The sequence below is a fragment of the Canis lupus genome, chromosome 19, assembly GCF_003254725.2.
Source record: "Canis lupus dingo isolate Sandy chromosome 19, ASM325472v2, whole genome shotgun sequence".
NCBI classification, from domain to species: Eukaryota; Metazoa; Chordata; class Mammalia; order Carnivora; family Canidae; genus Canis; species Canis lupus.
The window spans coordinates 32,664,454-32,689,694 of record NC_064261.1 but is presented as its reverse complement, the minus strand read 5'-3'; the positions used below and the strand labels follow the sequence as shown (position 1 = coordinate 32,689,694).

Below are 25,241 nucleotides of genomic sequence, written 5' to 3'. Positions count from 1 at the left end.
TTATGCTTTTGTTCATATTTTGCGAGCATTTTGGTTTATAGAGCTGTATGAGCTTAAGCCTAAGAATTTTTTGTCTAGATTTGTGTTTAAAATACTGTAATTTTTGTAGTTTTAAGTAATATTGGGATAAAATAATTGAAGTCAAAACTAGAGGTACATAAAATTATTTATGTGTGGAAACACTGCTCTAGGATATTTCTATTACATTTCTGAATGCATCATATTGTGTTCTTAAATATTTAGCCAGTATTTAAAATTGGTTTGCATTCCATGGTTATGCATCATCTGTTAAATTTGCTGTGAGGCTAGAGAAAGTCTGGAAAATATTAAAAACTCATCACAGATGATCATGAGTTGACTGTATTTAATATCACTGCAGATAAAAATAGCTTTATTGAACTTTTCAAATATGGCAATGTCAAATTTGGTGGGTTTTTTTCTCTCTTGATCTCTATTCTCTTTTAAAAAAATTCCATACATAGCATATACATTATACAAGCATGGTTTCAAGTACTACTTATAAGTCAGTGACTCCAGATCTTTATTTCCAGACTATTTGCTCATTTGAATTCCAGATGCACCCTTCCAGTGCTCTACCAGATATTTCTATGAGAATATTCAACAAGTATTTCAAACGCATTCAACCTCAAATTCAATTCTTGTGCTCTTGTTCTAGATCAATGGTGTTACTTCCACTCATACTCAAAACTGTGAAGTCATCCTCCACTTCTTTCTTTCCTTCATCCTCTCATCAGTGATCAGCAAGTCCTGCCAATTCTCTTTGTACCGCTGCCATGGTCTTAGTACAGCCTATAATTGCAATAGCCACCAGTTACTTTCCATGTCAATCTAGCTCAAAAAAGGAGGAAACATCACAGAGTTTTCAGCTGACTTGCTTCTACCTTGTGTGAACTGGCCTAGCTTCGTTTACTGAGACTTCTGTCTTATACGGCTGTGAATTTATTGAAGGCAAAGGCTCTGTCTCATTCATCTTGTGTCCCAGTGGTTAGCAAAACTCCTAGCATGCAAGTGGTGTGTGCTACATGTTGTTGAATGTTGATGGTACTAGTGAGCAGCTAAGAGCACAGGTTTTGGAATCTGATAGATCTGGGTTGAATTCCTGCCTCCTCTGCCACTTACTTAGTTGCTAAGTGACCCTGGCAAATTGACTCTAAGGCAGTGATTCTTAGCTCTGATTGCACATTGGGATTACACAGGGAATTTATTAAAATGGTTCAGGTCCCCTTTTCAGCCCAATTAAGTAAGAATATATGGAAGATGAGGCTCAGATACAAGAAATTTTAATAGATCTTTGGGTGTTCCTAATATGCAGCAAGGACTGAGTATCACAGCTCTTGGCCTTAATTCCTCAGATACTATATAGTGTTTTTTTTTTAAGATTGTATTTATTTATTCATGAGACACACACACACACACACACACACACAAAGAGAGAGAGAGAGAGAGAGAGAGAGAGAGAGAGAGAGGCAGAGTCACAGGCAGAGGGAGAAGCAGGCTCCATGCAGGGAGCCTGATGTGGGACTCTACCCAGGACTCCAGGATCACGCCCTGGGCCGAAGGCAGTGCTAAACCGCTGAGCCACCCAGGCTGCCCTATATAGTGTATTTTAAAGGAGTTTTTGAATAGGTGAAATGAAATTTAGCATAGTGTCTGGCACATAGTATATGCTCAATTATGATATTAATACATAAACTCTATTTGTAGCCTCTGCCTTTTCAATTGCTACTTACCGCCCCCCACCCCTGCCTGCCCCAGTGATTCTGCTTTCCTTTTGATTCCTGGAATATACCAAGATTTTCCAGCTTTAAACAAATATTTAAACTAAAATAATGCTTCTGTAGGTTAAAAATTTTCCATAATGATTTTCTTGAAGGAAATTTCTAGAAAATTGGGGGAAAGGGCAGGGATAGGGAGAGAGGGAGAAAGACTCCTCACTGAGCAGGGAGCCCAAGATGGGGCTGGATCCCAGGACCCAGAGTTCATGACCTGAGTGGAAGGCCACGTTTAACTGACTGAGCCACCCAGGCGCCCCCTCTTTTCCTTTTAAAATTCCTCATCCATTCATATAATCGGCCCATATCTTATTTTACTGGTAGTATGAAAACCTATACAAGAGAAATTTATGGGGCGCCTGGGTGGCTCAGTTGGTGAAGCTTAAGCATCTGCTTTCGGCTCAGGTCCTGGGATCAAGCCCTGCGTGGGGCTCCCAGCTCAGCAGGGAGTCTGCTTCTTCCTCTCCCTTTGCCCCTTTCCCCCACTTATGCTGTCCCTCTAATAAATAAATAAAATCTTTAAAAAAAAAAAAGAACTTTATGAGCTATAGGAAACATTAGAGAAAACAAGATCATATAAATACTTGCCTAGATGCGTTTTGTTGCAGATTTCATTTCGACTTTAATTTTCAGAAATAAATATACCGATATAAAGGCTCGAAACATAAAAATTCATCTTACTGTTAACTAGTTCGAAGGAAGGAAAAAAGAGGGGGGGCGGATTTCACTGACACTATTTATGCAAAGCGCTTAAATAATTAGGCTAAGCCCAAATTTCACTTAAAACTTTCCTCCAGGTCATCCAGATGACAGCAGGGCTGCAAGATTCCGTATTTTCTCTCCTTTGCGACTGACCTTCCTATGAATACAGCTGTCCCCGAACTGGGCTACTTGGTGGAACGTGGGGAACGATTTTCGATGAAAACCTTGTAAAGTGCTGTGGGATGGAGATGAGAGAAAAATCAGTTATGCTTTTACGACTTGGTAGAGAAGGGAAAAAAGTAAAGCCCGGCAAAAACACAGATCCTGAGAGTCAGCGTCCCCGGCGGGGGCGGGGGGGGCAGGGGGGGACCCGGCGGCCCGAGCTCCAGAGCCCTCCATCCCCCCGCAGCCCTCCATCCCCCCCCCCCCCCCCCCCGCCCGCAGAGGACCTGCCGAGGATCACGCCTCCCAGGGAGCCTGCGTGTGTCAGCGCGCGATTCCCCGGCACCGCCCACAGGGCCCAGGCAGCCCTCACAACCCTCGACTGCCCGCCGGGTCGGCAAACAACAGCTGACCTAGCCGCCTCCCACCGTCCCAGCAGTCCACGCCCACAGGCGGCCGCCGACTCGGGGCCGACCGGAAGCCCCTCTGCCCCGCGTCGCCGGCGCCGCAGCAAGGGCGGGCGGGAACCGGAAGTTCCGCGGCCCCGACCGTGGGAGCGCCGCCTCGTGGCCTGCACAGGCGCAGTGGAGCGCCCGCGGACTGTGGGAGGGGAGCCGGGAGAGGCGGAGGGGGCGGAGCGGTCCCAGAAGATGGCGGAGGCGGGGGTGAGTCGGGGTCCTCCTGCGGAGCGCGGGGGGCACGGCGCTGCGGGAAGCGGCCCGAGGAGGGGGCGGCTTTCGGGAAGAGGAGCCGCTTGTGGTTGCGCAGCCCGGGAAGCCTGCCGGCAGGTGCGGGTGGCCAGGACCCCAGATGGGGCCTGAAGGGCGAGGGGCCCCGCTGACCTGGAGCAGGGTCGGGAGGTCCGGGAGGGAGCCGCGGGGTCGGGCGGAGGCCACCGCCGAGGCCGAGGCTCCCCGGCAGTGGACGAGTGTGTGCGAGCGGACAGAGCCAGGAGGACGGCGGGAAGGGCGACCCTGGAGGTCGGCGGTGCTGTCAGGATTTGGGAGGCTCGTGGCCGGGAGGCTCAGGCTGGGCGGCGGGGGGGGAGGGGGGGTCCCAAAAGGTAGCTTCTGTAGCAAGTTTAGAATCCGCAAGAAGGCATGTTGATCTCGGTTTGAGGAGTGGGACTTCGGCACTCTGGGTTAGGACCGGACACCTCTGGGGTAGGCGTGTGGGTAAATCCGGAGGGAACACTCGCCAGGACCCAGAAGTCGGCTGGGGATAGTCGCTGGGATTTGGGGGTTGCTCGGTGGGGACTGGCAGTCTGGAGAAGGGAAGCGGTCAGGGGGCGGGGAGGGGCTGGGGGGGGGGGGTGTGCCAGAACAAGTGATGTTGGAAACAAGCATTAAAAGTAAGGTGTCAGCTTGCTGGCCTAGGAAATTGCACCATGGAGGGCTTACTGTTTTGTAGGATTGATGAGGAGATGCTTTAAGAGGGAATGGGGTAGACTTGACAGCTGGGCCACTCAGACCGGCCCAGGTCACTCCTGCAAGGGGATGGAGGATTGCACTAGGGCTGCAGTGAGACTGAAGGCAGCCAGGCAGGGGCCCGGTGGTGTTTTCCAGCTTGGGGGCTTGGCCCTCCCGGAGTGCCCACCACTGAGTGAAGACCAAGGAAGGGGATGCCCAACCAGTAGGGTCTCCAAGGGGGAAAAGAAAATATTGGCCATGCCCTCTTCCTGTTTTCCCCTTTCACTCTTCCTCTGCGTGTTGTGTTGACCTGTGTGGTTTGTTGTAGTTCTCAGAACGTGTCTGAATATACAGTGACCAAGCAGTGAATCATGGACATTTGGGAAGGAGGTGGATTCTTTTTAAACTGACAACTGTTGCTTTCACGAATGGTCGGCTGTACAGGACAGGATAAACGCAGATCAGTAATTTGGGAACAGGCTGTTTTCATTGTTATCAGAAAATTATCCCAAATGATAGCACGTTTGTGTGCTTTTATTTAAGGAGAGTTAAGTTTTTTTCATTGATGTGAATGTGTTTTTCCTGATGTTTATGCTTATTCTGTTTTGAGAACGCCATTCTAATTAAGGAGAGCATATGATGAAAGATGTGAGGCAGCAATTAAATTTTATTATCCAGTAGCCTGCCTGACCTAAACAGGGTAATATGAGGCAGGGAATATACGTCTATGACTATTAATCATTGGAAGATAAATGATCTTGTTTGATTGAGGAGGGGCGGTATTGAAAGTAATAAAATACAACTGGATCTTAAGGTTACTAGAAAATTTTGTTTTCAAATGCCCATTGCCTGAAAGTTGTTTCAGTGGAAGGTATGAACTTTGATTTTCATTCACAAAGTCCTAAATCACTTATCACTTATGTTTTAAAAGGAATAATGTCCTCCATTAACAGATAGTCATATACTGAGGTTTTTCCAGTTTCGATGATTTGTTATTGGCCTGTCTAAACTCTTTGAACTATTTTTATGTTTGTTCAGTAATATCCTTTATAGATATTGTAGGTCAGGGCTCAAGGAAGAATAAGAATTTCTTTTCTTTTTTTTTTTTTTAAGATTTTGTTTATTTATTCACAAGAAACACACACACAGAGAGAGAGAGAGAGAGAGAGGCAGAGACAGGCAGAGGGACGCGGGACTCGATCCCAGGTCTCCAGGATCACGCTCTGCTAAATCGCTGAGTCCCCTGAGCTGCTCAAGAATTTCTTATATACCATGGGAGATTTTTGTCAATTTTTGAAAAAAAAACACACACATTGTTTTGCTATTAACAGTAGTTGATTAGTATGACTTTAAAAGTTGCCACTTGTGTGTGGCACTGCTTTGGTATGGAGTTTTTACTTGGAGCAATGTGGTGAAATGGGAAAGAACTCTAAAAGAAGCCAGAGTATTGGAGAGGTGCCGGGAGGGCCCTAGTCCCTGGAGGCACTAGTGGGGGGGGGGGGGGGGGAGAGCTATCTGGTAACAGTGTTATCATCTCAGGAAGTTACTTAACTTTGTTTTGCAAAATGGAAATTAAAAACACTTGCCTCTGTGCCAGGATTACCATTGAGGATCTACTGTGGTATTGTTCTCTCTAAATAATATCTCTGTACTGTACCAAAGCCTTCTTCCCTGGTCAGCAAATTATTTCTTGAGAAATCTAAATTTTTCAAATACAGATTTAAAAAATTTTTTTTTGGAGAAGAATCAAATTTATCATTTTTTTTTCCCCTTTGGGGGAGTTTATTTCCCAGTCAGAAAATCAAATTTATCATTGATGTAAGAATAATATTTAAAGGTATAGGTACATTTTGTTTTAATAAAAAAATATCAATAGGTAATCAGAAAACCAGACTTTACAATAAACAGATTAAGGGGATATTTAATTCCAAGAGCTTGCATTTAAGTAACTCACTCCCCTGTTTTGTGACTGATTATTGTACACAGCATGCTTTTTAAGAAACTTAACTGTTGCATAGTAGGGAGTGAGTGGTCTTCTGGAATTTCGTATCCCTTTGATGAGTCTCCATTTCCAGAAGTTCATTTTACACATTTGTGGTAGCAAGATCCAGTAGTACACACAGCCTTTATCTTGTCACCTCACTTGATCACTTTGGGTTTCATTTGGTATGCTGGTAAAATGAGAAAACCGTTAGATCAGCGGTTTTTAACTTCTTTTGGGTCATGGACTTTTTAAGTACTTGATATAAACTGTGGAGCTCTCCAGAAAAATGCACATATACACAACTGTTTTGTTTTGTTTTGCATCAGGCTCATGAACTCCCTGGAATAGATGATGGCTCAGTTCCCTCCTATTTCTTAAATTTTAGGATACTGTGATTCTAAAGCATTGTTTTATTTTTGTCTCTAGTAATTATTTACTATTGTATTATCATGTAGTCATAAAAATCAGCGTTTTGGATTTTTGAAATATTACCTTAAAAAAGACTCATTCAAATGTACAATCATCAAACAAATGCTGTGTTACTTTTAAAGAAAACTTTTGAGGTGAAGTAGGAAACTATAAACAAGCACTGCCAGGAAAGGTTGAATAAGCAGCTGTGGTAGATAACATAAATAAACAACTTAGAAAGTCTTCTAGCTGGAGGAAATAGTCTGTGGCAACCAGTGGCTCTTAGGAGGGCATTGCCTCTCTGTGGGTATTTGGAAATATGTAGGAACATTTCTGGTTGTCTCAAATGGGTGAGGGATCATGTGCTGGCATTTTGTGGGCATGAGCCAGGGATGATGTTAAGTGTTTTTTGCAAGGCCTGGGGCAGTTCACACAACAAGGAATTGTCCTGCCCAAAATGTCAGTGCCCTCTGTCAAACACTGGTGATTGTGAGCTGGGGCCTGGCACAACTGAAAAAAACACTTTTTTAAAGCTGAGGTTACTATGCTCTTTTAGAAACATAATTCAACACAAAATATCCTTTGCTGTTAATTCATGTTTGGAAAAATCACAGACATAAAACAATGATTTACTAGAGGAATTTGGGCTACGTAAAATGTATATAAACTCTTTGTCCTCCAGTAGCCATTTTAAGAGTAGAAGTTGGGGTGGTTGTTGTGTCTACTGGAAGTCTGGGAGGTTAAGGGTTTTATGAAGTATGCTGGTGTTACACAGCATGTCAATTGGCCAAATGATTTTTTTTTTTCTCTAAAACATCTTTTTTCCACCTTGATCTAATAGTTTTAAAGAAGATTTCAAGGCACTGGTACATTTACTCTCATGATCTTTGTGCTGTTATATAGTTGCCTACTTATATTGAAATTATGTCTCAGTTGAGTTAATTTTTCCATGTCTGCCATCTTTTCAATAACCAAATCCCTTTCTATAAACCAATGTGCCAAAAAAGAGGAGTTGGGTTGGAATGGGACTCAGGTTTAGAGGGAAGAGGTTGGGTTTTGGAATCAGACCTAAAGTAAAATGCTGGTTCTGATACTACATGTCATGTGATGATAAGAAAATGCTAAATCTCTTTGACTTTACATTTCATTTGTAAAATGAGGGTGATAATACTTCTCTTTGGATGATTTTGAAGATCAGGGCTAACTAACTCTGTGTCTGGTGTGGAGTAAGCCCTCCATAAATGGATACTATGTCAATAGTCATGATTATGGTGATAATGAAGAATCCTGTAGCAGCTGAACACCTAGCATGCTAATATGCTGGATAGCAGAGCCAGGAAGAGTCTGCAAGACCAGATCAGGAGGAGATGGTTTCTAGGTGTTTTCTGCGTCCGTGAATCAGCCATAAGACATGAGTTTTCTATAGTCCTCCAAGCTATAGAGCTCAGTCATGCTATAGACTAAGTTAGGTTTGTGAGACTAGCTTGAGGGCAGAAGTCCCCCACCCCCGTGAGTGTTGGACACAGAACTTTGGATGTGGCAGAGGTTCAGGAAAACAACAACAACAAAAAAGTCTGTTTATCACATGGAAGAACTGATAGGCTATGAGAGTTGCTAGTACTCACAAATGTTCTCACTTTCATATTGGTTATTTCTAAAGTCAGTACCTCTCACCAACCCCCAGTTTACACATGGATTTTGTGCCCATAGAAGGTGTCAAATGTTGTTTATCTTAAAACCAATGCACACAAAAGAAAGATCGCTTTCCACTGCCATCATGAGCCACGTGGCTAAACTCCTTACAATCTAGCTATTGGATTACCCTTCATTTTCTTAGCTTCCTTTCTTCTGCTTCCTATTTCAGCTTTTATCACAGTAGCTCTGTGGTTGCAACAGAAGGCTGACTGGGTCCAGGCAGGGGTGGGACACAGCTGTGGTCCTGCCGAGAGTAGGTCAGGTCTGGTTTCTGTGCTTGGTGTATGTGTAGGTAAGTGCGTGGCAGCCTGTGTTTTGTAAGATGCTTTTGTTTTTTTGTTTTGTTTTTTTTTTTTTTTGTAAGATGCTTTTGTGCAGAAATTCAAATACATAACCTTAAGCATGAAAATGTTTTGTTCCCCTAAAGAGGTCATCCTCATGAGCAAGTCACATTTTATTGTGAGCAGTACAAAATTTTCATTCAGAATATGTTGTTTTCTGTAGACATTTATTTATTTTTTGTAAAGTATAAAGACTTTTACCTAAATCTCCTGGCCCATCTATTCTAAATGATGGGGTTGGAGATTAGGTAGGAGAAACAGAAACCAGGATTTTAATCTTCGAGATTCTGGTGGAACTATTTCAGGTAACCTGCCCTGCTTTTCTTTGAAGTGGAGCAAGCTATTTTTATTATTATTCTAACCTTTGAGCCTTGCAGGTCATTTATTCTGTCCTAGTAAATAGAAGTGTTAACACTTTTTTATTACATCATGCATATAGAAATACTTTTTAAGCCACTTCTTATTCAGTGAATAATTTAAATGAATATATAAGCTTGTCATTTCATTATTTGTACTTTGAAATTCATTAGTACTGAACTCAGAAAAATTGTATGATCATGCATATATTAGACAAACATTGATTTCTTTTTTCTTATCTCTTGCAGGATTTCTGGTAGGTCCTCTTTTAGGATAAGATGCTGTGACTTGAAACGCCAGTCTACTTTGATTCACAGACAGTTGGCTTTCCAGCTGGGAAGCCTTCCCCCACCCCCCCTTCCTGGTTTACTGAACTTATGAAACCATGGCAGAAGAAGAGACAGAGTCACCTGGGCCCAAAAAACGTGGCCCCTACATTTCATCTGTCACTAGCAGGAGTGTGAACTTGATGATTCGTGGAGTGGTGCTGTTTTTTATTGGAGTATTTCTTGCATTAGTGTTAAATTTACTTCAGATTCAGAGAAATGTGACACTCTTTCCACCTGATGTGATCGCAAGCATCTTTTCTTCAGCATGGTGGGTACCGCCATGCTGTGGCACAGCCTCAGGTATGTGGAAGTTGCTTCTGTAATGCTTAGAAAGGAAGGAGGGCACATGAGTGCGGATGTTGACTGGGCAGTACTTTTTTTTCCGCTTTAATTTAAATGCACTTAAAGTGAACTTAAAGTTCTATAAGTTGAAGCAAATGCTCACCGTCATGTGACCAGCCACCACAGTCTGGCTGTAGGACATTTCCATGAACCACAGATTCTCTTGTGTTCTCTTGCAGTCCATGCCCCAGCCCCAGCCTCAGGCTTCCACTCATCTGTCTGCCCCTAGATTATTTTTGTCCATTCCACAATGTAATATAAAGTAATCACAGGGTAGGTACTCTTGAGTCTGATTTCTGTCTAACCTATGCACTGTCAATTTTTTTAAGGTATATATATATATATATATATATATATATATATATATACTTTTTTTAGGTATATAAATACTGGATATATATATATATTTTTTTTTAAGATTTTTATTTATTTATTCAGAGAAAGAGAGAGAGAGAGACAGAGACACAGGCAGAGGAAGAAGCAGGCTCCATGCAGGGAGCCCGATGTGGGACTCGATCCCAGGTCTCTAGGATCAGGCCTGGGGCTGGAGGCAGCGCTAAACCGCTGAGCCACCCAGGCTGCCCCTAAATTTTTTTTTTTTTTAAGATTTTATTTATTTATTCATGAGAGACACAGAGAGAGAGAGAGAGAGAGAGAGGCAGAGACATAGGCAGAGGAAGAAGCAGGCTCCTCACAGGGAGCCTGATGTGGGACTCGATCCCGGATCTTGGGATCATGCCCTGAGCCGAAGGCAGACGTTCAACCACTGAGCGTCCCTGCACTGTAAAATTTTAATCCTAAAAAGAATCTTGCTTCCTTTGGAATGAGGCTTTTAGCTTCTTTATTTTGTCCTTTCTTCAACCTACCTCATATTACTCTGCGTTATTTTGAGGATCATCATCACTGTCTGGCTTTAAGGATTAGATTTGTGTGTGTTATGGCCTTGTTTTTTAGTAGATGAAGGCTTGAAAGATGGAGTAGTTTTATTCAAGTTTAAAGCTTATTTTTCTGATTTTTATACATCCTTTTTCTCTTGCTATTTTGTTTTCAGGTGTAGTTTAAGAATAATGAATACTTAAATTAATAAGGTAGATTCTCTTTGCTTAAAGTCATTATCCTATTACAGTAGTTATTTTAGATCTTTTTTGGTGGACAATGTGTAGCATATAAAGTGGAGCATTTCAGAAAGCCTTCTTAATGCCAAGTTTCCATAATGGATCCTCTTCAGTTTTTTCTAATGATGGAGACCAATAGATTAATAATATTTTATGAAAGAAAGTAATAGATGGAAGACATCATTGTGTGGTAAAAGAAAAGTCTAATCAAGGGAGAAAATTGCTTTTTGGAATGCCTATTTGGTGTCTCATACTTAATATACACCAGTGCCTTGCAATGTAATGTAGATCCTTCTTGACTTCCATCCTAGAGCTGGAAGTTGAAGGGTGAGGAGTTGGGTGTGAGTTGTTTTAGAATGACCTTGTGGAACCTACTGGATGCTGTGTGGATGGAAGGGCACGTTGTGGTCAGGTTTCAGTGTGGCTTCTGTGTTGATGTCTCTATTACAATATTCACATTAAAATTTTGTGAAGGCAATGATTTGTAGTTTCTCAAGGTAATTACATTTTCTGAGAGACCAGGCAAATTCATCCAAATAGAGGGGAAAGCATAAATTATATTTTATCATTCTCTGTTGTGTCTACTAGTCCTCATATATTTTCTTTTCCTTTAAACTCAAAAGAGAAAGATTAAGTTTACCCATTCTTCTTTTCCAGTGTGTTTATTTTCTCATATAGTAAGCTGCTATCTGGCTACCAATTGAAGCTTTTTGGGATTTGGAAGAACATGTCTTTTCAGAACAGACAAAAGGAAGGTCGGGGAGGGAAACTATTACTTATTGAATGCCTCCTAATGTGCTAGGCACATTCCTTAACCCCAAGAATCTGGAAGCCAACTTTGGGAGTGAGATTTTGGCATGGTGTCTACTTTGGGGGAATGAGGAACCTGGGATGAAGAGAGGATGTCTGTGAGCCCAGGGTCTCAGAGGTGGTGGATGATGCAGCTAGGTCCAGTGTCACATGCCAGAGAAGGGGAAAGAGGAAGCTACCCACACTTCCCCTCAACACAGAATGCCTCTTTTGAAGCTTGCAGATGAAGTGCTGGGCTTGGATGGAATGTACTCTTGTATGTTGTACATTCATGGCTAGGGTGGGAGAGCTGGACTGAGGTTTCATGTACCTCCAGCAAGGAGAGGACCTGGGGCTGCATCTGTCCCTGTGGTGTGGGCACTTTTGCCACAAACTCATATTTAGGAAGAAAAAGTCCAGATGTTAATGCTACATTTCAGTTTCCTTGCTTTTCCCAGCCACTGGGTTTGTCACCCTTACAAGCTTAACTTCATACTTCTCTACTTGGGGGATTTACATTTACATTTCTTGCTTGAGTGTTTCTCTTGAAAGCAGTGCATTCCATGAGGTTCCTGAGCAAACAGAGATAGAGAGCCATTTGGAAATCTAGATCCCAGTTAACCCTGCTACTGATTTTGTGGGATGAGTCATGGTATTTAGTAGATGAGAGTGTAGCGCCAGATTTGTGAAAGTTGCCAAAGGTAGAAAATGGATTCTTGCACCTCCTGTCCCCAATTTTAGAGAAAATATTAAGGAAATAAGAAGTAAATGATACAAGAAACATACCATGTACAAGTTTTATGTGTGATACAAGAAACATAGCATGTACAAGTTTTATGTGTGTTTGAAGTGTGTATATGTTTTTGTGTACATGCACTGACTGGCATGCATTTTCAAAACTCTTCTAGGTTCTTAACCATCTTAAGTCAGAAAAACTGATCATTCTTTGATTTTCCTATCCATCTGATATTCATAGACTGAACAGCTATGAGGTTCTCCAGAATCACCACTTTCTACATGCAAGCAGAAGTGTTTTGGTTATTTGCGGTCTTTCTCTGTAACACATGGTGCTGTAAAATTTGCTAGCAGTGCTTCTAGAGGGACACCCAGTAGGAAATTCTGGTACATTTCCTTTGATCTCATTTTACTTTTCTTAGTTCTCTATTTTTAATTTAATAACGGCTGATGTTTCAAGTTAACTTCTCTATATGTGCAGTGCTTTAGAATCAGAGTTAGAAACCTCTTGAATGTTACAGATGGTTGCAAAGTCATCTTTCTGAAGAATGGATACAGAAAAAAGATAACATTGTATGGGTCAAATAACTAGGGAAATTGACTAGAAAATTGTAAGTAAACAAATTATATTCATACCTATGAAACTAATACCTAACATAAAAAGAAAAAACAAATCTTTCCAGTTTACCCAGGCAGTTCGTCATTTACCCAGATCCTAGAGAGCCGTACAAGACTCCTGCTGTCATCCCCTCAATTTTCTAAGTTTCCATTTTTCTCTTCTTTTGGTCCAGGTCCTTTAGTACTCTGATGGGAATTTTCGGTTTTTTCTTTTTCTGCTTCTAATTTTGTACTCTGCCTGCCTGCCAGTCCCCTCTCCCTTTCATGTGTTGTGCACTCAGCCCCGTAAAAGTGAGTGGCTCCCTATCTGCTACAAATGCAATGGCATTACTTTCTGATTCCCTGGGGTCTGTAGGGTAAAGTCTCTATGATATGACCCTTGCCAACTTTTTTCTTCTTCAGAGTCTTTGGAAGCTCCCTTTTTGCCTAAAGCTTACAATTTCCAGGTGATAGTAGGTATCTTACATTGTACATGCTTTTTACCAGATGCTTGCCTTGGATTAGAAAACCCCTTCCGCACCACTGACCTGCTGAACTCAGCTCCTGCCTTAGGGGCCACCTCTTCTGTGAAGCTTTCCTGACACTCCAGCACCCTGCCTCCCCTCAGCACATGTCAGGAGAAGACTGGGCCCCCACTAGGCCCTGTCAGTGCCTCCCCTAACGTGTTACTGTATTGAATTGTTTCTGTGCTCACTCTGAGGCTGGAATCATGTCTTACTCTTTTTTCTTTTTAAATCCTCAGCAAATATCAAGAACTGGACAGGTTATGGGAGCTTAAGTATCTATTGAGTGAAACATTGCATATGCTGGAGTAGTTTTCCGTGAAAGTCTATCACATTCAATGGCTTTGTTTTCTTCAGCCCCTCTTCCTTGCAAAACATTTGATTTAACTGTTCTTCTTAGTCCATCACGGAATTAAACACACTCCCATGAAGAAGTGATGACTTAATATTGATGTTTTACAAACTACTTCTGGTTTTGGCTTGGTAACACAGTAACTGGTCACTGGGAAGTAACATAAATCTATCCCAAGAAATGTTACTTTGTATCAGAGAACCCTATTAAGCAGAATGATGTTTGCAAGTAACATTACACGGGCATGATTTTAACAATCTCTCTTGTTAAAATAAGAAAGTGGAGAAAGGAAAAAGAAGCCCCAGACCGGACATAGTTCTGCTGAGCTCTCAAATGGTGGAGCCTCACTGTGCTGTAGTTATTGCTATCAGACTCTGCCGTGCCTTTATTTAAAGGGAAGGAAGAAGACATTTAATGGGAAGTGACAAGCTTCCTCGAATTCTCCTCCTCAGTGAGCAACTGAGAACCATGCATACTCAATGGATTTGATTTTTATTGGCAAATCCCAAGGTTGGCAGCGTGGCAGTTTAAATTCCTTTTTGTGTTTTTGCTTTCTCTCCTCAGTTGTCTCTCACTTGTGAGTCTGACATCACATGCATACAAATCTAGTCAATTTTACTTATTTATATCTTTGCACACACGTCAGTATTCTCTATGTGATAATTCTTTACCTGTGGCATCAGCTGCTGAGGAAAATTGACTTGGAATGCCTGATCTTAGTTGATTTTACTCAGCAACAGGCACAGGGAGGAGAGAGTGAGAGTGAGAGTGAGGAATGACATGAGCTGTTAGTTTCATGACCCCTGGAGAAAAAAAAAAGTAATATTCATTTAGATGTATTTCAACTGTTAGGCATGCTTGTTGCCATTTTAATTTTGTAGAAATTGGGAAACGCTGTCAGTTAATCTCCCAGGATTTTAGAACCAAGCCTTTTAAACAGGAATATGATATGAAAGTTTTAAATTTGCTGATAGTTGTTGGAGGTCCGCATTGCTGAAATTTGTTGTTAATCTCTTGATGGTCTGTGAGCCATCTATATACACACAGCAAAAGCCCAACTCAGAAGAGCACTTTCAGTCTTGTGGATTAGAACACATGTACATCATTGCAGCTGCTCACCCCCAGATGAAAGGGTGGCTGTGCGGCCTCTTTTTAATAATGTTCCATTGGTCTGCTAGCCTGTGATTTTTTATATTAATTTATTTCCATTTTTCCTTAAAGATTGAATGCTTCATTTGTAAGAAATAGCTAGTCAATACCAGGGCAGACAAGGGGTTCCTGATCCTTAGGCACTCAGATTTTGGTAGCATTGGACATTTTAAACATTGCTTTTCAACTGATGTGACAATTGTGTCTTTATTACTTAATGGCAACATAAACCATTCTGTTTTTAGGAAGATTAACAAGTCAAAGCTATCGAGTTATTTCCTGTTAAGTTTAGTCTGTAGAAGTGCATTTTCCTTAAAACTTGTTGAAGAATGTTTTGGTTCATTAAGGTCTTTTTTAAATGACTAACTTAGCATTTAAAATCTTCTCCCATTAAATGAATAAAATGTTGAAGCTTGGCAAGTATTTTAATTAAAAATTCGGTGCAACTATTTAGAGTCTCAATCATAGACATTTTGCATACAGTTATTCATAATTATATGGTTGACATTCAGGATATTCTTTCCAAAACTAAGAAATATACTAAAATGATTTCTCCTTATTTTTAAGACTGAATTTAAATTTTAACTGAAAATCATTGTTCTCATAGATTGTTTCCTAAGTTTCTCTATGTGCAGAATGAGGCTTACATGTAGATTTCTGTTGCAAGTTTCCCGTTTTGACAGTATGACCTAGTCTCTTTAGAGGGTCAGGGTAAAGGGGAATGTCAGGACACAGCACTGGGTGCTGAAGACAAGCTGGAGGCACTAGGATAATCTGTACAACAGGACGGCTATAGACATCCGAACAAATACTGTGTGTGTGATGACCTTATTGTACGCATTTATGCTTCTAGCTTCTCGCTTTTCTTTAGACAGTTGGTGGCATTTTATAGCATGCTTCATGGTTATGTAGTTCAGAGAGAACATTGCTTAACTGCCAGCTGGTTTGATGTTTTCAAATCTCAGAGATGGTAGTAGTGGAGAAGTAGCATGAACCATCTAGTCCAAACTGCTAAATTGTGAATCATACACTGAAATCGTGCTCTGCCAATTATAATTTGGAATTCTCTTGTAATCATTTATGGTGCTTTCTTCAGTGGTGTTATTTATTTTTCTTTCTTTTGGGAGGTAAGTTTAAAAATATTGGTGACTGATGTTATATAACTTGGAGAGCTTGTAAAACAATCTTTCAAATGCTTATGGGGGTCGTAGTAACTCTTTTCACTTAGGTTTTTGCCATTTTGGCATTGGAGATGACTTAATTTTTTTTCTTTTTCTTTCCACAGCTGTGATTGGGTTATTATACCCTTGCATTGACAGGCATCTAGGAGAGCCACATAAATTTAAAAGAGAGTGGTCCAGTGTGATGCGGTGCGTAGCCGTCTTTGTTGGTATAAATCATGCCAGCGCTGTATCCTTTCCACTGTAATGAAATGCATAATCACAAAGCAGCTCCAACAAGCCAAAGGTTAAACAGTTCCTTGCAACTTCACTATTGTCAAATTGTGATATGTCCCCTTAGTCGTAAAAAGAATGTGTGGCGTATTGTTGAAACATCACAGTAGCAGCTGTGTTGTTACTGGATGGGGTATAACCTTCCATTTAAATCCCCATGTTTCAGTATCACTGAGAAACTTTGCACATTTAAACATTTTACGTGTTTTTCTTAAATTAGGTTGCTTAATTCTGTATAGTTTTGGTAACTCTAAGATTGAAACAAGTACATTTTCAAAGGATTTCTTTCCTCTCTCTTTTTGTTTAAGACTTGCCAATGAGGACATGTGGCTTCAGGTGCCAGCTGTTTTTGGTTTGTTGTTAATTTAAGGAACTTATGATTTTTTCCAAAAAAGACTCATCTATTGGTTTTAATCAATGCCAGCAAAGCACATAAATTTTCTTAAAGGTGGCATAAGTAGAAATATTCAGCTTAGACATTGGCCAAAAAGAACTTTTGTCCCTAAAGTACGTAACTTTTCAAGTTTGATCATTTATGGATTCTGACATTTTATTTAGTGATTAATGAGTGTTTTTAGACTATACCAGCTAGAAGGGCAAAGTAGCCTCTATTTCCCTTCTCCCCGCTGTCTTCTCCCTGGCACCCAGAAAAAAAGTCCACCCCAGAATGAGAAAGTTTTTGCCCTCATAAAACTTTCACTGTGGCATCCTCCCTGTTGTTTATTCTCTTCTCCCCTACCCCTGACTTTCCTTTGTTAGAAGAAAATCTGTAACAGGCTAGTTCAGTAGTACCTTTTCTAGAAGACGTGGCTTAGAGAGTGGAGGGGCAGAACCTTGGTGCCAGGAAGAGCATGGAATGCAGGTCAAGCTGCCCAGGTCCCCTCTCTTTGCTCTGCACCTGGCTCAGGACTAGAGATTAGCTGGAGAGAGGGGAGAGGGTGGGTCACGTGGCAGGTGGATTCCTGTGTCTTTTTTTTTTTTTTTTTTTTTTTTTTTGATTCCTGTGTCTTTAACAGGAAGTATTGAACTGTTTTGGAGAAGCTTGGGACAGGAACCAAGGACCCACTTGGCTGGGTCCTCCATTCTGCAAACACATTCACCTTTCTGTTCCCAATTGTACTAGCCCCTGGGGATCTGTGGGTTTAGAAGCCCTTTAGTGGCAGTTACTAGTTTGATTTTCCATTTCCTTTCATATTAAAGGATTTCCCAACATGTTTAGCTAGATGAAATCTTTAAGATTTAGTATATTATAGTAAACAAATTTAGTAGTTGGGAGGGCTTAAAAAGATAGACTCACAGAATATTGTATCTAGAGGAAAACTTAGAAATCACCTAGTTCCACATTTTCTTTATTAAGATAGTAAGACAAATGAAAGTTAGAGGGTTTAGGTACTTTGCTAAGGCATTCATACTGCAAGGCTGCAACAGAGCAGAGAGCAGACCCCAGAGATCCTGGCTCGAGTCTAGGAAGGGCTCCATCTCCTAGTCGGGAGCCCCCTAAGCATGTAAATTCCCCTCCCAACTGATGCATTAGACCTTTCTATCCCATATGTTTCAGAGAAATTTAGATAGCCTTTTCTGGAATTTAAAAACCTTTATATATCTAATTTAAGTTTTTTGCTTCAGCCATTCTTTTCTTTCTCTGTCAATGAATACTTGAATATAGGGATTTTTAACTCTTCTGTCTACCCTTGAAGCAAAACCCAAAATGTCTGCAAAATTTATAACATAGACTTAATAATATTAGATCCCTTAGACTAGAGAAGATCCCATGGTTCTATTTTTCAGATAAAAGTATTTTACTGGTTTACCCTAGAAACTTTATTTTGTTTTGACCTTTAATAAAGTTAATTTAGTTATCAAAGATAGAACTCAGTGAATATAAAATTCTGCTCTTTATAAAAATGTTTACTGCACAGAAAAATCAGAGCATATAACCTTTTCTTTGGAGTTTTAGGTGTAATACCTGCTAAAGAATAATAAAAGCTTTTACAGAAAGCATACCATAAATAATAGTTTTTGTTTTTGTTTTTTTGATAAATCAAGCCTAATCAAGAAATGACCTTGAGGGAATGGCCAGCAACAGCCATCATATGCTGAGAAGTAAGCAAAGCTGGTGTTGGAGATACCAGCTGGTGTGGCAGAGGCAGGATGGGGATGGGTGGTGGTGGTTAAAGACGAGCTGTTAAAGGAAGTGGGAAATAGTTTTATATGCATTTTTTTGAACTTCTCCTCTCTTCTCTGTAGTTGCAGCATGGCCAGTTAGTTTGGCGAGCTATCTAGTTTCCCTGGGGGAGCTGGATATAGAGCCAAGATGTGGCCTTTGGGACTTAGATAATGCCCTTTTAATGATACTTGAAATTAATTCCTTTAGTGTAATCCTCTAGCAAAGAAATGAGAAAATTGAATTTGTAAAGCTTCGTTTTGCCAGAGATTTTGGAGTAGAAAAGGGCTGTACATTTGTGAATAGATGCTTAAGTAGGTGACGGAAATAAAATATCATTTGAGCAAACTGTCCTATACCAGAAAGTCTCAGGCACCAAAATAACTTGGCAGGTTGCAAGATAATGTTCACTTCAAGGCTTTATCCTCAACAAATTAAAACTAGAACAGTTGACATAATAGAAAGGGATACTGTGTCCTTGGTCCTCTTGTTTCTGAACTGCATTATTATAAAATGTGTCTGTCAGTAAATCATATAGAGAATGTGGTACCCTGTTAAATAGCTGTCAACTCTTCTATTTTCAAGTTCTTGTATGATTCTCAAGTAATTCTGAACCTGTTTGAGAAGTAATATTGGTTTCTTTTTTAGCAAAAGTGTGTTCCTTTAGCAATACTTGTGTTCTCAGGCTTTTGGTTACATTTTTAGCAAAGAAAGCATTTCTCAAATAATGGGTCTGATCTTATAATTGTGACTGTAGATAGAGGGCTTTTTTTTTTTTTTTTTTCTTTTTGGACTACAAGTAGGTGGGATCTATTAATGAAATATCCTGCCCTCTGTGTGTCTTTGGTAAATATCAGAGACAATTTTAATCTCACCTAATGTTGTCCTGCATTGTATGAAAAGACTGAACACACTCTAGAATAAGCACTCAATTCCCCTCTCAACAGTAACATCTCTTATTTTAGAAAAATGAATAGGCGCTATTACTTAGTTACAAGTTTTAAGATGACTCTTTAACACCAATCTCAGAAAGTGGATTTTGATAACAACATACAGTTGTCTCTCACACTGGCTGCACTCTCCATTGGACTATGGTGGACCTTTGATAGATCTAGAAGTGGTTTTGGCCTTGGAGTAGGAATTGCTTTCTTGGCAACCTTGGTCACTCAGCTGCTAGTCTATAATGGTGTTTATCAGTAAGTATTCTTCTTGGTGCTTGTTTGTTAAAAGAAAGAAATGACAACTGATTTCATTTTTTTTTTTTTATGACAACTGATTTCAGAATTGAGATCTTAAGTTAGCCACTTTAATGTACAGAGTAACTTATTTCTGTTCTCATTATCTTTTAAGTGTCATTGTACTTCTTCCATGGGTTGTTAAAAACATTTCTATTATTCTAGATATACATCTCCAGATTTTCTCTATGTTCGTTCTTGGTTACCATGTATATTTTTTGCTGGAGGCATAACAATGGGAAACATTGGTCGACAACTGGCAATGGTAAGCTGATGCTTATTTCATCTGTTACTGAGATGTGGACAAGCTTTCTCCAAGCCAAGCATACTAAAAGTTGAAGGAATTGCTGGATAGAAAAGCTAAAACGTGTTACAGATAAGGTGATAGGAATTATCCTCTAATTTTTTAATTTTTTTTTTAAATTTATTTATGATAGTCAGAGAGAGAGAGGCAGAGACATAGGCAGAGGGAGAAGCAAGCTCCATGCACCGGGAGCCCGACGTGGGATTCGATCCCGGGTCTCCAGGATCGTGCCCTGGGCCAAAGGCAGGCGCTAAACCACTGCGCCACCCAGGGATCCCTATCCTCTAATTTTTTAAAACGAATCTGTAGGTGTCTGCTCTATCAAAAAGTGAAAAGAGGCATTACTAATAACTCTGTTGCTTTAATAGATATAAATTAGGACTACTTCTGGCAAATCAAGATATTTGAACATTTTAGTTAAGAAAATGGATACTGTTGGTCACCCCAGTCATACATAGATGACAAAGGACAGGGAACAGGATTCAAAGGCCACAGCAGTTCATGAATAAGTGCTGTCACTTCTATCATTATGGCCAGCTAGGAGAATTGTAGCCAGCTAGGAGAATTGAGTGGCTTATGTGGCTATCTTTTTGATAATCTGGTCACCTAATTATTTTAAGCCTGTTAGTTTCCCTTATCTTGAATTGTTGGTGTACCTCTGTAGCTGTACTTCTAAAATACTGTTTTGACCAGAATATTTTGCTAATGTTAATAGATTTTTTCCTTGAAATTGTAAAGTGATTTGAGAAAATATTATCTGAATTCTTCCTATCAGTCCTGTCCTTAAGTTCATGACCTTTCCTTTGCTGAGTCACCTTACTAAGCACTCAAAGAAACCTCTTGTGCTTCCTTTCGTATTATAGGGGTTGACTTACTGTTAGGTACTGTTATTATTTGCTTGTAATGCAGAAATCTTGTCTTCTGCCTGCATTTGCTATGTCTCTTTCACTTCTTGACTGTAAACTTTCTTTTTCCCTATCATATTTGTCATTTACTTCTAATCCTTGCATAAATCTCAGATTCTTTGACAAATAAAGTGGGCATACATTAATAAAGTATCAATTTTTAGTCTGTATGGAAATTGCTATTCAGAATAAACCTTAATCTGTTAACCTTTTAACCTTTTTAATTTTTACAGTATGAATGTAAAGTTACTGCAGAAAAATCTCATCAGGAATGAAGAAGCAAAAATATATCTTTTGTACAAAAAACAAGAAGAAAAGGGCATGGAAATGATAACTATATCAAAACTTTGGACTGTCAAATTGCCAGGATGCAGTTTTCCCCTTGATTGGTGTATACATATATGTGTGTGTGTGTGTGTGTGTATGCGTATATATAGACATAAATATATACGCATACACACACACATATGTATGCACATATGCATACATATGCACATACACATATATTACTATATTACTGCAATCTGTGATTGCTTCATCTGTAAATCAGTTACAAACCTTGATGTATTTGACTTAAATAACTATAAAATATATATATGCACTACATTAAACATGTTCATTAATAGATGAAATTTTTTAATTAATTTTTTAAACATACCATATATTGTATCACAATGTTGATGTGCCAAAATATTGTTATTGTCATGCAGAGTATAAGAATGCTTGAACAGTTTATAAACTTAGTGAAATAAAATACAAAGAAAGCCAAAAAAGAGAAAAAAAAAAAAAAGAAAAATGGAAAGTTAGAATATTCTCTTTTGCTTACTGTTGCACCTTTTCATTTTTCTAATCACAGCAGTATGGGTTATGGGTGCCCTGAAGTATGGTTAGTTTCTATTTTAATGTTGTCTCAGAGAGCTTTGGGTGTTTTAATTTATAATGAAAATGAACTTCCACAGAACATTTTCAAACCTGCATTACTGGAGAGTGTCCAAAAAGGAATTATACTGGAGGTAAAAGTGATGAGTAGGAGAGGTTATCAGCATTAAATTGTTTCAAGTCAAAGTCTGCAAGACTACATATAATTAAAAGAAGGCACCATTGGGAAATTTAGCTAGAATAAATATGTTGTAGAAATACAAATGACCTTTTGCAGTGCCACAGAGTCTTAAATGATATTGTCACTTGCAATACAGTATCCCATTGCTTTTGCACATGGAACATGCAAGAAACCCCAAACAGCAAAATGAAGTTTCTAATTCTCCTAGATTCTGTAATCTGTTGGGTTCTATGAAGTAAAACCACATTGGTGGGGCTGGGTCATGTGACTGACTGTCAGTGGAATGCCATTTGGGAGATGGAGGAGCACATCACTTTTTACATATTCACATGTCTATTAGTGAACAGTTCGAGCCTGCTCAAGAATGTCCTGAGATGGCATATACTGTGCATGTTAAAGATCTCAATAGCGGTTTTGTGCATATCTTTCCAACAATGGGAACCATTTAAATGTGTTTACATATTTTTAGTTAACTTTTTCCCTATTTTTGAAATTGATGGCAATTGTCTGATACATAAGGGTGGAACTTTCAGCTTACTTTGGGTGTGTGTGTGTGTATGTGTTGGATTGAGTGAAAGAGATGATGTACGTGTGAAAATGTATGTGCATGTGCCTGTGCTCTCGTAATATGTCAACTAGATAAATATCTAGTTTCAATTTTGGGTTTTAAAACCATTGCTGTCAGACTGACATCTCATGCCAAACTGTAATCTGCTTTTACATTTTAAGGCTGAAAGTGTGAAAATCCTAAAAGGATTTCATATTGAATATATGTACACAATCTTAACTATAGTGGTGGTAAACATACTACTATAATTTATTATTCTATCTTCCAGATAATGTTATTCATTTAGAACAAATAAGGTATATTTTTAGAAACAACTTTGTAAGCACTATAAATCTTTAATAAGTTATAAGGTCTATGATGTGTTTACTTTGAAAATTGCTGTTAAAAGCAAGATGTATTAAATATATAATTATCATCTTGATTAAGAGTCTTTCTTTTTCTTCCTCGTGCTAAATCTTAGAATCTAATTTTGAGGATTAATTTAATAAGATTAACATGTATGGTTGAATTTGCTAAGAAATAATGAAAGGAAACCGAGTCTAATAATGTTACAGGAATTGAATGATTATCACTTGGGAATTCTCAGATTGTTTTCAGATGATCTAGAAAACAAAAGATATTAATGGCAAAAAATAAAATTGTTTTTATGTTTTGATAAGTATGTGAATGTATTACATCCATTTTTTTTTTTTTGCAATGAATGAAAGTGGTAAACATCTTTTAACATTGCTACATTGGTAATGTTTCCTTTTATTAAAGTTCTGGCAAGTGAACACTTGAAAACTGAAACTTAGTTCTGCAAAAGCACAAGAAAACAATTAAGATTAACTAGTCAGAATCCTGCTAATACTTTTGTTATAAAATTTATTGTTTTCACTGAGCGATTTTATTTTATTTTATTATTTTATTTTTTTAAGGAAATTCCTGGTTTTTATTTATTTTTTATTTATTTTTATTTTTTTATTTTTTAGTTTTAATTAAGATCACTGGAATCTCCTTGTGGTGCACACACTCATGCAGCCTGTATTTTCTAGGTGGAATTCAGACTTGAGCATTGTTAAATACCTCTCTAATCTTTGGCTCACTTGTCTGCATGATGAAGTACCACTGACTCTTGAACAATGTGGGTGTAGGGTGCAGACCTCTGCACAGTCTAAAATCTGCATATGACTTTGGATTCCCCCAAAACTTAACTATGCAGCCTTAATGATTACATAGTCAATTGACACATATTTTGTGTTGTGTTCTGTATATTGTATTCTTATAATAAAGACAGAGATAATAAAACGTTCTTAAGAAAAGCATAAGGTAGAGAAAATATATTTACAGTGCTGTACCACATTTATTGAAAAAAATCCATCTATAAATGGACCCGTGTGGTTCAAACCCATGTTGTTCAAGGGCCAACTGTGTATTCTGTGTAAGGTAATTCTTCCAGTGATGGTCTGTGTGTAGTAGAGTCTTAGCTTTGTGTGTCTGGGAGAATCTGCCTCATTCTCCCAGAACAGCTTAGCAGGCTTTAGAATTCTAGGTTCATAGGTTCCCTCCTGCTCCCATCATGTTGAGGACTTTTAACTCATCATTTATGCCATCTAATGTTGCAGACAGTAAATCTGCTATTAGTGTGATTTTCTTTTAGGTAATCTTGTCTTTTCTCTCCAGGAGCTTTTTTTTTTTTTTTCTTTTTTAAAAAGATTTTATTTATTTATTCATGAGAGACACAGACAGAGAGAGAGGCAGAGACACAGGAGAAGCAGGCTCCATACAGGGAGCCCGATGTGGGACTCCATCTCGGGTCTCCAGGATCACACCCTGGGCTGAACGCGGCACTAAACCACTGAGCCACCTGGGCTGCCCTCTCTCCAGGAGCTTTTATGCAGTATTTTATCTTCAAAGTTACTCAGTTTCACTTTCACCTGTTTAGATTTGTTTTCACTCTTCTTGCTCGGTATTCAGTTTGCACTTTCATTCTGTGTGCTCACGTCTTCAATTTTGGGAGAAATTTCAATCTGGCTGCCTCAGATACTGGTATCATATGGGAACTTGTAAAAGTATGCTAATGCCTGGTTCCTAACCCCCAGAGATTCTAAAATAATTGGCCTGGGGTGTGCCCTGAACATTAGGATTTTCATAAATTCCCCAGGTGGTTTTAATGTGCAGCCCAGATTGCCATTCATTGGTGTAGATGCATGTTAGATGAGAGGAACGTTCCAGGTGAGAGAGAGATTGTAACTTTGGAAAGGAAGAGTGAGGGGCACATTAAGATACATTTTAGACTAAGTCATCTGAAGTTGACTTGAGTTTGAAGGTTAAGGAAGAGAAGTGTGACTTATCGTTTCTTCCTTGGAAAACTAGGTAGATGGTATTTTCATAAACCAAAGGAATGCAGAGAAGCAGGTGAGTGGGTAAAGTTAATGAGTTAAGTTTGATAAGTTGAGATGGTATATTCAGGACATCTGGTAAAGATGTTTTATAATCAGTTGGACATTTGGGTCTGGGTTATTGGATGTAAATGAGGGAGGTTGTCAACATACGTCTATGATCTTTGAGGCTGTGGAGGTGGATGAGGTCCCCAAGGAACATAATACAGAAAAGGGAGACAAGATCTGTGGCATCCTGGCATGTAGGCAGAGGAGCTGGTGAAGGAGGTGGAGGGGGTTTGGTCAAAAGTGGGAGGAGAAATGGAAGAGCGATGTGCTTGAAACCAGAGCAGAAGGCAGTTCCTAGCAGAGGGGAGCTGGGTAGTATGAAGTGGCAGTTATAACCTT

General features: G+C 39.5%; 1 protein-coding gene across 3 annotated transcripts; it reads left to right on the top strand.

Annotated features, from left to right (window-relative positions):
- Positions 1–3,185: 3,185 nt before the first annotated feature.
- On the top strand, positions 3,186–23,131 carry INSIG2 (insulin induced gene 2). 3 transcript variants are annotated; one of them, XM_025429631.3, is made up of 6 exons: positions 3,186–3,322; positions 9,100–9,480; positions 16,069–16,193; positions 19,431–19,597; positions 19,802–19,901; positions 21,079–23,131. In XM_025429631.3, the coding sequence occupies exons 2-6, from the start codon at positions 9,237–9,239 to the stop codon at positions 21,118–21,120; spliced, it is 678 nt and encodes a 225-aa protein (XP_025285416.1). In that variant the 5' UTR covers positions 3,186–3,322; positions 9,100–9,236; the 3' UTR covers positions 21,121–23,131. The 3 variants fall into 3 exon arrangements, with proteins under 3 accessions (XP_025285416.1, XP_025285421.1, XP_035558028.1); XM_025429636.3 differs by having other exon boundaries at positions 3,279–3,445; XM_035702135.2 differs by lacking the exon at positions 3,186–3,322 and adding an exon at positions 8,328–8,445.
- Positions 23,132–25,241: the final 2,110 nt, after the last annotated feature.